The sequence below is a fragment of the Phalangium opilio genome, unplaced genomic scaffold (genome assembly GCF_054372755.1).
Source record: "Phalangium opilio isolate 3A_F unplaced genomic scaffold, DU_Popi_V2 ptg000232l_1, whole genome shotgun sequence".
Taxonomy (NCBI): domain Eukaryota; kingdom Metazoa; phylum Arthropoda; class Arachnida; order Opiliones; family Phalangiidae; genus Phalangium; species Phalangium opilio.
Genome location: NW_028324223.1, coordinates 1999480 through 2015787, shown reverse-complemented (window position 1 = coordinate 2015787; position 16308 = coordinate 1999480). Strand labels below are relative to the sequence as shown.

Genomic DNA, 16308 nt, shown 5'->3' with positions numbered 1-16308 from the left:
CGTGATCGTGCTAGAGCAATCCAATTTTACAATCTCGGTTCTGTTCTGTTCTCTTATACCCGACTTATATTGAATCGCTGACTGAATTTTGGGATAGATTATAGAGTTTTGCCTCGTCAGGTGTGTTTGCCCTTACCTTACCTTAACCTTCCTCCGTCACACTATTGTTAATATTCTATGAAATTCCTAGTATGACGTCATACATTACGTTGTACTAGGTTTATGTGAAAGAGCTTGCCTTACACGTTCTATGGAATTTTTGTATCTCCCCTGATTTCACTGTGATAAATTTTAGATTATTGCATAAATAGACGTTTTAAAAGTTACAGACAGAAAATTAAGAGAAATTATTTTAATTTAAGTAATTAATTACCATAATAAAAAATTAAATAAGTTTAAGTAACTATGTGTAGAAGCAAAGTTCGAAACTTGAATTTTGTTCTGCAATTCGTCTAAAATAATTTTTAAACCTTTGAAATATATGCTTTTTAAAAATGAGGACTGTATAGCGTTTGAGGGGTTTGGTTGGGCCTGATTTGCGACGAGAAATAAATCATTTTGAGCCTCATTGCAAATCTCTTAAAAAATTAACAGAGAACGTGCTTAAGAGTACGTTTGGAATACCACCATGGTCCTATAACGTGACAAAAATGGGACCCCCAAATTTAAATAGGATGGTTAACTTCTCTGCTTGCTCTGTAATACAAATTTGTTTTAATAATACAACTTTTTTTTTCGTAGTTCTACAACCATCCTATCTATTAATTTTTTGAATCCCAGTTTCAAGTTTAATTTAGAAAGTAATAGTATATAATAAAGTTTATTCGGTAATGGCACTTAATATAATATATAGTACAGTCCGTAATGTTGAGCTGCCATTTCTGTATATTTTTCAAAAGAGTACAGAGACGTGATGATATTTTTCCTTTCCTTTTCCCGTAAAAGCGGAAGTGAAATGTGGGCGGGGCTGGGAGACACAGAGAGGAAGTTACTTTGATGATTATTTGTCTTAAGCCTTTGCGACATTTCCGTCTTAAAAATTCCTCTTCTTTCCGTGATTTCTAAGGCGTTAATTATGTCCTTTTGAATTTGTAAATTTTTTAACTTTTTCTTGGTTTTTCAAATGTAGGCTTAGGATGTTTGAAAGAATTAATTCTATTTAAGGAACTAATATTGCTACGAATAAAATTTAATTTAAAACAATTTATTATTTTAAAGGTTAATTCATAAGCTCGAGCTGTAAGTCTCTCAGTAGCATTACGAATCGTATCATACTTATGGATGAAATATATCACTTATAAACTTATGGTTACATTGATATTATATTATTTAAAAGGCAATTTCGGAAATTTTATACCGTGTAGTCGGAAACACCCTAAAAATAGTAGGTTTACTTACGGTGTTTTTTTTTTTTTTAATAAATAGAAAATTTGAGGCTGATAGACTATTTCATTCTTAAGTCAGAGCGCGTGAATTCGTTCACTTTTTTACGTTTTTCACGCGCTAATATTCTCGAGAAAGTCAAAAGCCTAGCGTTATTCGCGTCGAAATGTCTCGTGCATTCGTCCCATTTTAAAAGTACTCCCTTAACGACGTTACTCCGTTAACCATGTTTAAATCGGAGTTAGAGAAGATTGGAGATGAAACGCGATGGAATGAATACCATATATTGATTATAGATATTCGTTACGACAATCTTTTCTGGATAACGAAAAAAAAAAAAAAAATGCGTGGAAGCCGCTTTCTCCCACTCAGTGATATTGTAGGGGTACAATAAAAAAAGCTATTCTTGTTCTATGACAGAAAATGAATCAATAATATCTAGGATTGTCATGTGAACGAACAATACCAGAGAAAATTATGGTTCCTCCGTATGAAGCAGAATAACCGGGGCCTCAATTATAAATGGATGTATAGTACGAATTAATTAGCGTCGAAGCGTATCGTCGAATAGTTCATTATGACTATAAATAACATGGTCTTAATGAAATAAAGGTCAAATGAATAAGTTTTAAGGCCTAACTGTAAGAAATAACTTAATTACTTTAAATGTGTATTTTTTTTGTGTGGTAGAGGAAAGCGAACATTCAGGGGTTTTCAAGTCCATGTTATTTCAATTGGCCCCTGTAGAAATGTTTATCACGCAATACACCCGTGTTTAAGGGGAAAGCCATCCATCAGGGGCTATGAGAAATTATAATATTTAATTTTAAAAACATAATTAATTATATTTGCTGTTAATTAATTTTCGAGGTGGTGCTCACTCCTGATACATGTACAGGGTGTTACAAATAAGGTAGTTATATAACCGATTATGCCCCCAATAAGTTTTATCATCTGAAAAGATCTTAAATTCTCTAGTGCTGAATTGATACCCCCATGATTTCAAGAGTACTCGAGTGTCTACCCCCTCGGTTTAATAATGAAATTATTACAACGGACGATTTAATAACCGAGCTATTATCTTTATTCTTCATTGCCATCATTGCATTTTTTCGTGGCAAACAATCTTACATTGAAAATAACCACGCTTTCTCTCAACTTGGTCGTCAGGTGGCCAGGAAATTTAGTGTTTCTGTTTTCGGGATTAATATACGCCCCCCCCCCTTTTGTACCCAAGTGGGAAGGGGTGGTCCCTTGCCTTTAACCGGGGTCCCATCCCCCCGGGTAACCCTAAAATGGCGGAAAAGTTACTTTAGTAAATTGCTTTTGGTTTGGAAAATTTCTGTTTCTACTCAAAAGGGCACCCGGATCTTTTCTGTTTACCGTATATATCTTTTGCAAGCTTAATTTAATGCTAGGGTCGAAGTTAAAAGGGTGATACCTTAACCCATCGAATAGTATAGGAACGTAGCTTTATCAATGGTGTAATCTTATATTGGGAAAACGGTTTCCGAGAAAGTTTCAAGTTTTTCTAGGTGAAGGGATATATAGCTTTCATTTCAAAGAGGGTTTCTTGTAAAATTCCCAAAACACTCTTGAATTTGGGAATGTAAATTATATACTAACTTTCTTCGTCTTGAAACCTTTTAACCTAGAGTCAATTCAATTCAGTTCTATGAGTTTTTTTTATGGATAAGCAGAGTTCATACAAACCTGGAAAACCGAGAAAACCTGGAAAAATCAGGGAAATAAATATTTGACAAAAACCTCAGGGAAATCAGGGAAATTTGTGCGTCAAACAGGGGCCGAGTATTTAAGCAAAATGTTCATAAACATACCCCCCTCCATAGGATTATCATTACACTATACTTTGGAGGCTCATAACTCTGGTTCTACTACAGATACGGGGATGTCATATTTGCCCCGCCCCCCTCCTTCGTTAACATTTGCTCCTTAGGGGGAAAAAACCTGGAAAATTCAGCGAAGTATATGGGGAAAAACCACTAAATCTCAGGGAAATTTGTTTCCCAAAAGTTGTATGAACCCTGATAAGGTTCTTTTTTCTGTTGGCCAGGCCTTTGGTGAGTTGAGAGATTGCATGCAGAAAGGCTAGTACTTGACCAACTTCACTCACATAACACCATATGGCCTGACAAACACTGCGCTGAAGTTTAAGCTGAGAGAGATAGGGAAAGGGAAGAGATATTTTCTACAGCTCCTACCTAGGACTTGGGTTAGATATTCGACTGTAAGATTTCAATTATCTACTTGACCATAAAGTTTTTCTTCAATTTTCTTCAATACATCTTCCCTTTAAATTTCAAACTTATGTCGGCCATAATTGGGGTAAACTACTATATATGTTATTGTAGGATAGTAAATACTGTCACGTGTTCGAGTAGCTAATCCACTCATACTATGATACTAAGGAGAGTCTGATCTATTTGAAATTGTTTCACTTACAAAATTTGTTTATATATATACTTTAACTTTAAATAAAATTAACTTAATTTGAATATTCTAAAAGCGTGCCAACTTTTATCTAATACTAAGTTGGGGTTTTTTTTGAAAACGTATTCGCGTTGAAACCATTAATACGAGGTTTCTACTGGAAAAACAGTACGTATGATTACATTTTCATAAAGAGCTCAGTAACTTGCGAGTTACATTGACTTGACTTAAGCTCCCAAGGCATTATGGGATAGAGAAAAAAATTGTTTATTAGAAACGTATTTCTTTAAACTTTTTATTAGATGAATTCAATTTTGGGGAAATACGACGTTTTCGTTGTGAAAAATGGTGAAATCATCCATATTTAGTATATGGTTTAGTTTCATATGGGTTGAAGGGAGGCGAAGGGTTGCTCCAAGGAGAGGTAAGGAAGGCCTAGATGGATCAATATCTTTGGGAATAGCTTGGAAGGTTTGGTCGTCCGTCAGTTGCCGCCACTAGAGGGCGTTAAAGAAAGCCTGGAATAGTGGCGTCATAGGGAAGGTTAAGTTTATGACGCAGTATACTGGAGAGAGAGAGAGAGAGAGAGAGACGCTTAAAGTGATGCCGCCGCTTGCTGGCTGGTTTGGCGCATGCTCCGTGCAGTGCCTTGTCCCTTTGCCGAGCGATTTTTAGCTGGCGAACCGTGCACCTTTGGTCCTGGGTAAAGAAAGGACACTCCATAGTCGGTGCGGTGCGGTGCGAGTGCGCGCGCGAACCCTGTATTCCCGCGAGGAACCCGAGACGAAATTTTAGGCTTAACCGAATTCATCGACGAAGTAGGGTTTTTAACGTCGCGAGATCCGGTTATTGGTTTTCTTAAACCTTGGCTCCGAGTCGCTCGTTCTCTATAAATTATTTGGCCATAGTTGTTGGATTTGTTGCGGAAGCCCCGTTCTACGTTTGCCGGGTGTAATATTGTAATGCTGGTGGGAACAGTGTCGTTTTTGAGTGTTCGTGCTGTTCTTCAGGGTCGCTATCATATTGTGGGCCAAGGTTCGCTGCGTTTGGAGCAGCCTAGACGGCTATATAGTGTTGCCGCCCAATTACGCTACCGGGGCCCAAAGGGCCTCACAAACGACCAGCCCGCAAGGCTCCCTGCGTCATGCCGGCTCCGGGGGAAGCGCCGGCTTTCGGTGGCCTTTTAACGGACAGGTTCGTTCACTACCAAACCACCAAAGGATATACCCAATAACCCCCTCCCGAAGAATCAGTCCGAATTTTAAACAAGTATATATAAGTCTCGGGTCCAAGTTCAAGTGGTTCAAATACTCCCTGAATCCTTCAAAATAATTTCTTTAGCCTTTAAGTCCTTATTGCTATGTTTAGAAGTAGACCTCGTTTAAAGCTATACTTAGAACCAGGGTCGAGATGACCTATTTGGGTACCCAAAATTGTAAAAGCATTCTTTGGTACGCGACTCCCTAAAATCCAGTTGCGTTTAGTGCAAGATCTTTTACCATAATCGTTTGGAGATTCAAATAGATCTCTATATATACTTGTTTAAAATTTAGCTTAGTAGGTATATACCGAGCTAAAGGCGCGCGTATCTCCGTTGTTAAAGAGCCTATCTTCTGGACGTATAAACGATTAAGGAGAACCACCTTGAGTTAAGATAGATTGGCTCTTTGAGGAGGGCGAGATAGGCGTCTTAGCTTGGAATATATATACGTTTGATTCATTATGACCCCGTCTGTGGTATCAGATAGTCAATGAATTGGATCGGAGTCAGACGTCATTGTCGGGTGTGGGAGTTGGTGGCCTATCCGATCAACAGCAGCAGCATCAGCAGTATTCTCAACAACAACACCATCAACACGCCACTTCGATTCTACCATCGTCCTTATCCCTTAACCCCGGGTTGAACCCGGGGTTGCCCTCGTGCAGTTCGGGCGTGGTAGGTGGCGGCGCCTCTTCTTCTTCCTCGAGACACTCGCCACCCTCGGTACCGCCCTTTCCGCACCCCTTGTCTTCGGATTCGAGCATCGGAGGAGGGGCGGTCGGCTTGCCGTCCAGGTCTTCCTGGATGGACCGACGCGATATCGCGCCTCAGGAATACGAGTGCGAACACAGCTTCATAGACGATGTCCCTCTTCCCATTCCGGCCCCTGACGAGTGCGGCGGCGAGGAGACCTACGATCAACCGGTCCTGACAACTTTCGTCGCGCATCGCGGACATCAGCCATTGGCTAAACTTAGTACGTTCGTCATAATCGCCATTGCTAGTTTCATCGTCGGGTTTATCGTTTTGTCTCCTCTCCTACATCGGATGCTCTGATCGATAACTCGAATCAAGATCGTACAATATCGTCCCTCTCCCGGCCTAACCCAACCCGGCTGCCGGTTCGAAGTTGTTGTCGCCAAAACCATTCAATCGCTGATAAGGCGAAATACCAAAATTTACGCGCAAACTGTTTTCGAAAACGTTGTCGCTCTCTCTCTCTCCAACTCAAAACTGCGTCATAAATATCGTATCGTATTGTTCCGATATATATCGTGTTATTATCGAGAAAACATGTAATAATATTCGATCTAACCCCCAATTCGCCTTGAAATCGCGGAAAACGATATATATTAAGAATCAGAGTGATATATACGATATTCGGTGATTGTCCCCTCGAAATAATAACTAAAGATCAACTTGTATTTATTATACGTGATTCCACAAACAAACAATCGCGTTTAACAATATATAAAATTATATATATATGACCACAATTTTTTTGTATACCGTTATATTGGGGGTATGGGGAACATATATATATAGTCAAATCCGTCGCATAAAAAGTACAAGTCCTTAAAATATTAATTAAACCAAAGAATTAATTAATTAAATAAATGAAACTGCCCAATTTAACAAAAAAAAATTAAATTATGATATAATGAAATAAACATTCGTCTAAATAGCCACAACGATATTAACGTAAAAACGATATTTAAAAAAAAAATGAAATGAAATATAGCCCAAACTTTACGGGTTTTAATTGAGTTTAATAATTAAATAATGAGACGTAATTATAATAATAATATCCAGGGATTTCCGTCCCTGTCGAAGATGGTTGTTAAAACCGTGACGTCATTGCCAGGACTTCCGGTTATGGTGGCCGCTCGTTTCCGCCGATGGGGGGCGCTTAGACGCCGGCGAAGATACATCCTTTAAATATCTTTTAATTTAATTAAAATTAAATAATTAATTTTGCTTAGTTTTTAAATTAACCAATTTAATTCCCCAATTAATTTTTCGCTCACGAAAACGTGTGGTTATTTCTATCGCTGTGTGGTGTGATTGTGCCTTAGGAAGTCAAAAAACAAAATAAGACGAGGCGAAATTATCATTCAAAACTAAAAAAAGAAATTAACCACAACAACGTTAATTAGTATTTAATTAAACCCCAAAAATATTAATTAATCCCCCTCCCATAAATAAATAAATAAACAAAATCCAATTAAATGTTTTTACGATGAAATCCAGCTAATATCACTCCAAGAAAAGTTAAAACTTCCGACGCGGTTCAAAGGTCACGTGGTGGTGGTGGTGGTCAAGGTACGGGGGTCGTTCGTTCATTGGTCGAGGTGTGTTTCTATCATTTAACGTTATTTTTCTTGGCTAAATTAACCTAACCTAACCTAATTAAAACTCGTGTTAATTCATATGAAAATTTGAATTCGTTAATTATATTTTAATTTATGCAAATTAGGCGTAACTTAGTAATGTATTAATTGAGGGGCAAAACGTCGTAACTCGTAACTAAGGGCACGGTCTAGTTGCGACGTTTTGGAAATAAACTCCTCGATCGTAAACGCGCATTAATTTTAATTAGCGAAACGCACCTCAAACTAATGAAAAATTAAATAGTGGCATAAAAACGGGACTGACTGTGTAGTTATCAATTTTTGTTTTTTTCCATGAAATTAACGTCGTGGAATTTCCAGGGTTTTCGTGGAAAATGAGGGATAATATTCCAGGTTTTTTGTAATACTTTTTATATATATATATAAATATAAATATGAAAAAAAAAATAAATAAACAAAATGAAACCAAAATCCAAAATAATTCAACAATATTCGCGTTGTTGACAAAAAAGTGCGCGAATTTTAATTTAGTTTCGTTTTTCGGTGTTCAATATTAGTAAACAAACAAAGTTATTATTTCAGCAGACTTTGTGAATAATAAAAACGGATTTTCGAACAATGAAAACCGGACAAACAATATTTGCGAAGGATTACTTAGTGGTCACCATAGTTTGACGTGTTATTTAACAACAGATAAATAAACAACCAAATAAACAAACAAACAACATAAAGAAACACTTTTACTATACTACTATAAAAAAATCGGTTCCGCTGCTACAGCATGTACCTATATACTACTCTAATGTCTAGGAAATATGCTGACGAATAAACAAGTTTAAAAGTAAACTAACAAATAACCTCCCCATCCTTTCCCCCCCTTGTGTTTAAAAATGGAGGTGCTACGAATTATAATCATCCCCTTGTTCTATGACGTCACCAATTTGGATTTATTAAGTTCCGCGTTGACGTCATCGGCTTTCGTTTCAGTTCACGTAAGTTGAACTAGACTAATTTGAATGCGGAGTTCATATTTGAATTCAGTACGATTAGCGCTTTCATTTGAGTACTCGCAACGTATACTTACAACGTAGTTGAGTTTAGTTCATATTAGTTCATTTTGGTTGAACTACGACCATTTAAAGGTAACATAGTCGAGTAAGTACTTAAAATAAAGGTCGCGATGGTAAGAATTTCATAGTACTATGGTTGAAACGTAATATGTCATTGGTGATGTCGTACGATCAAATTTGGCATGATTAATTCTACGTCGCATCTCCGATACGTCTTTGTTCTGTCCTAAATAAATAAAAATAAATAAATAACACGCTTCCATAATACGTTTTTACGTTTAGAATAAAAACAACGATTTAATCTATATTATTTATCAATTTTATCGTATAGTTTTTAACATTCTTGTAAATTAATTATTATCAAGTTAATTGTGATTTTAATTAAGTAGAAAAAGGTGTTACGTATTTTATAATATAGTTGAAATATGACTGGTTGAAAATTTAAAACTCCCCGAAATTAAGTTAATATAATTAAATATTTTAATCATGATAAAAGCCTTTGCACAAGATGCCTTAAGTTTGGCACTTAATTATTTAGGCCAAAAAAATAAATATCTAACTCGAAAGCTAGTTAGAAACAATTTATTAAATATTATTTTTAATCTAATTATCCTAATCTAAATTTAATTTATATATTTATTAAAATAAATTGAGACACGAACACGCGCCTATCTTGTTTACATTTAATCATAACGTGTTTGGGATTAAAATGGAAGACCTTTTCGACGTGAATAATTTTACATTTTAATATTATATCTTATTGGAAGCCCTTACAAAGGCGGAAAGGATTTATGTCCGAGTTTTCGATTGAAATAGCCTATGATTTCGTTTCCCCTAAACTAATTTTCAACCAGTCATTACGCACGTAGCTGACGTAGTCTTTAACAACTGAGTTTTCATCCCCCTCATCCTTTTTCCATCCCCCCCCCGAATCCCAAAGTGATTTAATTAATTCTACAACTTGGAGATTTCACCGAAAAGGGGCTTCGAAAGATTAACGACCCGCAGTTGTTTTGTATTGTTACAAATCGTTGCGCTAGATTCCCAAATAGCTCGGTTCCTTCTAATGGTTCTAGAATTTTAAAGGTAAAATGTTTGTTTGTTGAAAACGCCTTTTGAATTAATTTCGGAAATTATTATTTAGATTTTATTCTTGAAGGTTCAGATATTAAAAAAAGTAAAAAAATATTATTCGGTGAAATCTCTTTTTAAAATTTTATTTTTAAAACCTACCAATTCCTCCTATTTAAAACCATATTTTAAAACGTATCGCCTATAATTTTATTATAATAATATTTATTTATTTAAAACTTAATATTCGAACTTTAAAAAAAACATTAACGTTAAAATTAAATAATCATCGTCAAATTTAGAAATTAATTAAAAAAACAAGCGTAAATTATAGACGTATTAATAATGGAAAAAAAATATCAGAAAAATAAATATAACGTTCTATTAAAATCTGAACTATATATTTAAACAAAAAATGAAAACTCAAATTAATTACTTAATTAAAAAACACAAAAATTAAAAATATACGATGTGTAGGTTAATAAAAATAAATAAAAATGATTAACGGTAAATTTGACCTAATTAGGGGGAAATAATTAAAATTTAGGCTTATATTGACAACAAACAAACAAACAACAAAAATCATATCTAGAATTAGGAAAAAAATAAATTAAATTTAAAATTTGAAAAAAAAAACCAGAAAATGACGTCATAAAAATAGTTCGATATTTCTTTTTATTTCTAAGAAAATAAAACCAAAAACAATTTTTAAGTCATCACGTTTAAGTAAGATGTTTTTTATGAAATATTTAAAAGTATAAATAAATACCAAAATAAAAACAATTAAGTGTTAACGAAAAAAACTATTAAAAATACCAAAAAAAAAAAATTATTGCGCAAAGGCCCAAAAATACATTCACAACTTTCGAATTATAGTCAAGATGAAAAAAAAAAATAATTAATTGATAAAAATTAAATGGCCCATAATATATTCCAATGTATATCCTATCCAAGTGTATACGTTATATAAAATTCATTATGACGACACGAGATAAAAATATAATATGGACATAAACTATACTACTATAAACTACAATTACTACATTACCGATGTAAATAAAGTTAGGTTTGTTTTATAATAAAAATAAGCCTGGTGTTCAATAATTATAAATCTCACTCTCTCCCTCTCTCCCTCTCTCGCGTCTGTAGTGTTAGTTGGTTAATTAGTCGTTTTCAAGTGTCAACAATGGAGGTTTTTGTGCGTAAAATGGATTTTGTACCCGGACCTTATTGGCAATGGAGGAATTTGCAATGGAAACCACGTGCAGATATTAATATTGGTGGATTATACGTGCACAGTTTGATGGCGGAAGAATTGCAATGGATTTTACGTGCGCAGTTGTACAATGGGAAACATAACAATGGATTTTATACGCGCAATTGTGCAAGGGAAGAATTCCAATGGATTTTACGTGCACAATTGGATGTCGGAAGGAATTACAATGGATTTTACGTGTACAGTTGGATGACGGAATAATTGAAGTGGATTTTACGTGCACAATTGTACAAGGGAAGAATTCCCATGGATTTTACGTGCGCAATTGGATGACGGAAGAATTGCAACGGATTTTACGTGCGAAATTGTACAAGGGAAGAATTGCCATGGATTTTACGTGCGAAATTGTACAAGGGAAGAATTGCCATGGATTTTACGTGCGCAATTGTACAAGGGAAGAATTCCCATGGATTTTACGTGCGCAATTGGATGACGGAAGAATTGCAACGGATTTTACGTGCGAAATTGTACAAGGGAAGAATTGCCATGGATTTTACGTGCGCAATTGTACAAGGGAAGAATTTCCATGGATTTTACGTGCGCAATTGTACAAGGGAAGAATTTCCATGGATTTTACGTGCACAAATGAAAACCAGCAAATCTATTTAATTATATTTGCGGAAATAGTTGGGGAGTAAATGTCTCTAATAATAAATCGTCAGTCGAGGCGCGTCATTGTAAAAATCCATATCGCAAGTACGAGGCTAAATTTAATGTCAATTCGTAAATAGGTAATGGTCGAAACAACAACCAAGTGACCGAAACAATAAACATTCCAACAGCTTTCGTGAACGACCGACCGACCGACCCCATGCTCCAGAGTTGGACGAAAGCGACATTTCGAAATCGGTCAAACGTGCCAACTTACACCCCCTCCCACCTCCTTGCCTGACACGCAAACTTCGTGGAGAAATACAATCATGTCACGTGACAAAGGCCTAGATACCTCTACCTCGAAATATTGATTGCGGATAACGCTTCATAAACTTGCAGAAAGAGATTCAGCTCAGATCCAAGCGAAAATAGAAAAACATCTTTATGCCAGCCAAGCTTTGTTATTTTCTAGTAGTTTTCACCATATACTTCGTTGTTGTAGAATTGCTTATTCGCTGTTTGTGTAGGCCTAGTATTATTATTCTATATTGTAGTAGTTTTAACCCTACACTTGATCATTGTGTAATTATTTATTTAGGGGCTGCGTAGAACTATTCTTCTGTATTGTAGTAGGTCTAACCCTACACTTGATTGTTGTGTAATTATTTATTTAGGGACTACGTAGTATTAGCCTTCTATATTGTAGCAGTTTTCACCCTACACTTGGAGAGTGATTAAGTCTATATAAATTAGTCGAGCAGTAATTTAAACTCGATGAACTTACTAGGTTGGTAATTATACACTTATGGTATCGCGATAAATCCAGGGCTTTAGTCGATGAAAAGCGAAACATTTATGGGATGACAAAAAACAACAGGGACTCGGTGACAATTATGACGTAATAAAGCTTTTATCACCTGTCAGATTCAGTTGGTGGATTAAGATTGAGTTTGTGGCAACCTTAGAAATTATTAGGCATACCTTTATTGTCGTATTGAATCTAGGTATGTAATATACTAATAAAAATTTAAAAAAATTATTTTGAGCAAATATTTAACAATTAATCAAAATTTACGTAGCTCTACCAAAGGCAAGGGTATTCGTAGCTCATTGCTCAAATGAAAACGGCCCATATATTTTGTGCGTGATGACCCTTTTTTATCGGTCGGTTGCCCTTCCGAGTTGATACTCTTTCTTTGTCGTAATGGCTGTTACTCTCCGAAGAGTCCACTCTATGGATATTGTCTTTTAATCTGACAATAGTATTCTCCGCTAACCCTAACAACGCTTTCATCTTAATTTGTCGACGGCCAAGATTCCCATCACTATAGAAATATATTAAACGCCGAGTAATTATTGTTAACTTCCATTTCGATAACTTTGTAACGTCTTTGTAAAGAACGCCTACCCATAATACCTCGCGTTGTAATTCAACGATAACGATTAGTGAATTGTAAGCTGACCAATCGTAATAATGTTTCGATAACTTCGATGGAACCATTTTAATCGACTTCTGATACATTTTTTTTTCGTTCGGCTTGTTTTGGCAAATGACTTACCCCTGATTTTTTTTCTTTTCTTTTGGTTGTACTGTGTGAGAATTGCTAGGACTTTGAAAGTACCATCTACCAAAAAAAATATATTTTTGAGACTAATTTTGAACAGCAATATTTAATATTTAAAAAAAATGTCTACTAATTTAAAATATTGATTTATAAATACATCTTGGATTGGTACCACCGTATTCCTATCATATTTCTTTTGGGGGAGGGGGGAAGAGGTTGTAGTAGCGGGCGTAGCACTAGCATTAGGAGAGTGCCAAGGCTTAGGGATAACCTGAGTGTTCATAAATTTGTCATTTTAGTTCTTTTAGTTTTTTTTTTCTGTCCTGTGATATGACGAGCGTGTTACTGTATTTTTTTTCCTTGGCTATTCCCTTGGGTTAGGCTTAACGATCTTTCTAAGACTTTAGCTCATAGACACCCTACGCTCTTCGTTCTTAACGACCCTTTTACAAGCTAAAATACACGCCTAGTACCTACCCATCATGCATTTGGGGTTTTTTTCCTTTCCTTGGAGGTATAGGCTTAGAGTCCATTACAAACTTTAAAATATCTATTCCAATCTTTTTTTTTTTTTTAAATATCAAATTAAATAGGGTAAGTATACTTTCGGATATGGATATCGACGCGAGGAATTATGGGAAGTTTACTATAGTAATTTATTCTATAATGTTAAGTGGTTATTTTTCAAAGAATTTAGCTACTCATGAAATTTTAATATTAAATTAAAATTAAATAAGTTAATTTAAACGAAACGAGTGGTGTGCGTAGGAAATTATGTCCATTTTTATTATTTTTATAAATTTCAGTTCTAGATAATTTTCCAAGAATTTGAGCTCTAATATAATTTTTGGATCTATATACACGGGTGTACTGCGGGTTAATGATTTACAGGGGCTCATAGAAAATATATGGGATTGGTTGCCCCTATATATTGGCTTCTCGTGAAATTTTAAGATTAAATTAAAATTAAATAGGTTAATTTAAATGAGTGGTGTGCTTAGGAAGAAATTATGTCCATTTTTATTATTTTTATAAATTTCAGTTCTAGACGATTTTCCTAGAATTTGAGCTCTAATATAAATTTTTGGATCTATATACTCGGGTGTATTGCGGGTTAATGATTTACAGGGGCTCATAGAAAATATATGGGATTGGTTGCCCCTATATGCTGGCTTCTCCAGAAATTTATTAAAATTGAAAATTAATATATTTATAAAGCATTAATAAAACAATGATAGTACATTAATAATAATCTAAGCTATTAATATTAAATCGCGAAACATTTTAGGTTCTTTCAATTAAATGTTTGTGGTGTTGACGTACGTATTTTGATAGAATCCTATGTTGGCAGTTTTTAGCGTTTGAGGTGCAGCCACGCAATTCTTTGCAGCAACGGCACTTTCTAGATGAAAATAAGGAAAAAGAAGCAAAATTGCTTAAAGCTGGTCTTTTCAAAAGTTCTCTGGCGCATGCGGCGGCGCTACTGAAACTAAAGTGAAACGTCACGTCTTTTTAGTTGACGTCATAAATTTTCTTTCGCAAATCTCGTGGGGGTTTGGCAAATAGAATTCAACATTGATGACGTATATACGTCACTACGTAGAAAATGTTGAATTAAATCACCTACGCGTTTTTTGATTTTTGTTTTAGTTAGATTTAAATTAAGTTTGTTAATTAAAATTTACTTTGAGTAGAGAATGAACGCGGCTTTACAATGGTACAAACCGTGTTCAAATCGGACCCTAAATAATTTTTTTTTTGCCAATTCAAAACTCAAAATTGCACCTGATGGCAATTAAGTTCGAAATTTTTCAAACTTGCTTATTTGTGGATAGATTCTCAATTAATTTGAGTAGAGAAAAAACACGGCTTTACAATGGTACAAACCGCGTTCAAATCGGACTATAAATTAAGAAGTTTGATTTTTTTTAAAAAAATTCAAAATTGCACCTAATGGCAATAATCAAGTTTGAAAATTTCAAACTTTCTTATTTATGGGTCGATTTGAACGCGATTGGTTTCATTTTAAAGCAATTTTTAAGGCGAATACGAATCCGGTGTTAAAACTCTAAGATTAGTTCATCTTCCCTTTGAAAAATCGACTTTTGAGTAAGCGGAGCGTGTCCCTTTTTGGAAATCGTTAAATGGAGAAGAAAAAGAGTGAGAGGACTTCTTGGTCTTTGAGAAAGAGAGAAAAGGGAAAATTTATGGTACCTCGTTATAAATAGTTTTTAAAACCTTAATTAAGAAGCATGCCCGAAAACGATTAGATTTGATGATTATAATTAAGTTTTAATTGCTCTCCGAGCGCGCTACCCTACTCCCTACCCTACCCTTACCCCCTAGTCGCGTTCACTTCCCTTTAACCTTTGATTTAAACTCTTAATTAGCTTTGATGCCTTTTTACTTCATTTACCATCGTGTCTTTTATTTTTACATTTGTTACTTACACCAACCTATTATACGTTTGTAGGCATTTCTTGGACGAAATAACCGAGTTGAAATTGCATTAACTGGCTTGATTCGAAAGGTTAATCCCTTCTTAGGGTGCGAATTATGATAACCATATCAGAGTTTCGAGACTACGCGGAACTTGAAGTTTATTAAAGGCAATCAATTTCTAGCGTCGCGAGTTCTTGAATCGTATATTTCTTTTTAAGGTCCATCCCGTGTTCGTAGGCAATAAAGCCGAACACGAAGGGGGCATTAATTTAAGACCCTTTGCCACGCTGGGAAACGCACCAATGAGGGGTGGAAGGGAGAGAGGGGTGGGACACGCGCGGCTCCGTAAAGCACCAACGACGACGTATAATTTGCCCGCAAATTGCAACATTAATAAAACGAAAATTCATGAAAAAGAATGCCGCCAACATATTTCGTACTTTTTTTTATTTTTTTTTAAAGAGGAAGTTATAAGATAACCGAGAGGTTTTGGGTTCAAGATACGTGTATGGTTAGATAGAACACATTTTTAGCTACAAAATAAGATAAACAACTTCAATATTGTTCGAAAATTGACAAAGTTACGAATTGTTTTTTAAAAGTAAATAAAAATTATTTTTTAATTCTTATTAGTTCTTTTTATAAATAAGACGGTACATCTGGGTTTTATTATATCTAGGTATTTGTGTAGAACACGATCTCAGCTACAAAATAAGATAAACAACGTCAAAATCGGTTGGTAATTAACGAAGTTACGAATCTTTTTAAAAAATAAATACAAAAATATTTTTTTTTATTTTTTTTCACAAAATCGGATTTTGAGGCTGCTGCGTTCATTCTCAAT

At 35.0% G+C, this 16308-nt stretch overlaps 2 protein-coding genes across 2 annotated transcripts in view; both read left to right on the top strand.

Annotated features, from left to right (window-relative positions):
• LOC149612750 (BTB/POZ domain-containing protein 10-like) overlaps nt 1-16308 on the top strand; it is a 73095-nt gene that overhangs the window by 13009 nt on the left and 43778 nt on the right. The gene's annotated exons all lie outside the window — the stretch shown is intronic.
• On the top strand, nt 4180-11726 carry LOC149612751 (uncharacterized). Its single transcript, XM_089858234.1, has 3 exons — nt 4180-4258; nt 4826-5028; nt 5579-11726. The coding sequence occupies exons 1-3, from the start codon at nt 4180-4182 to the stop codon at nt 6149-6151; spliced, it is 855 nt and encodes a 284-aa protein (XP_089714360.1). The 3' UTR covers nt 6152-11726.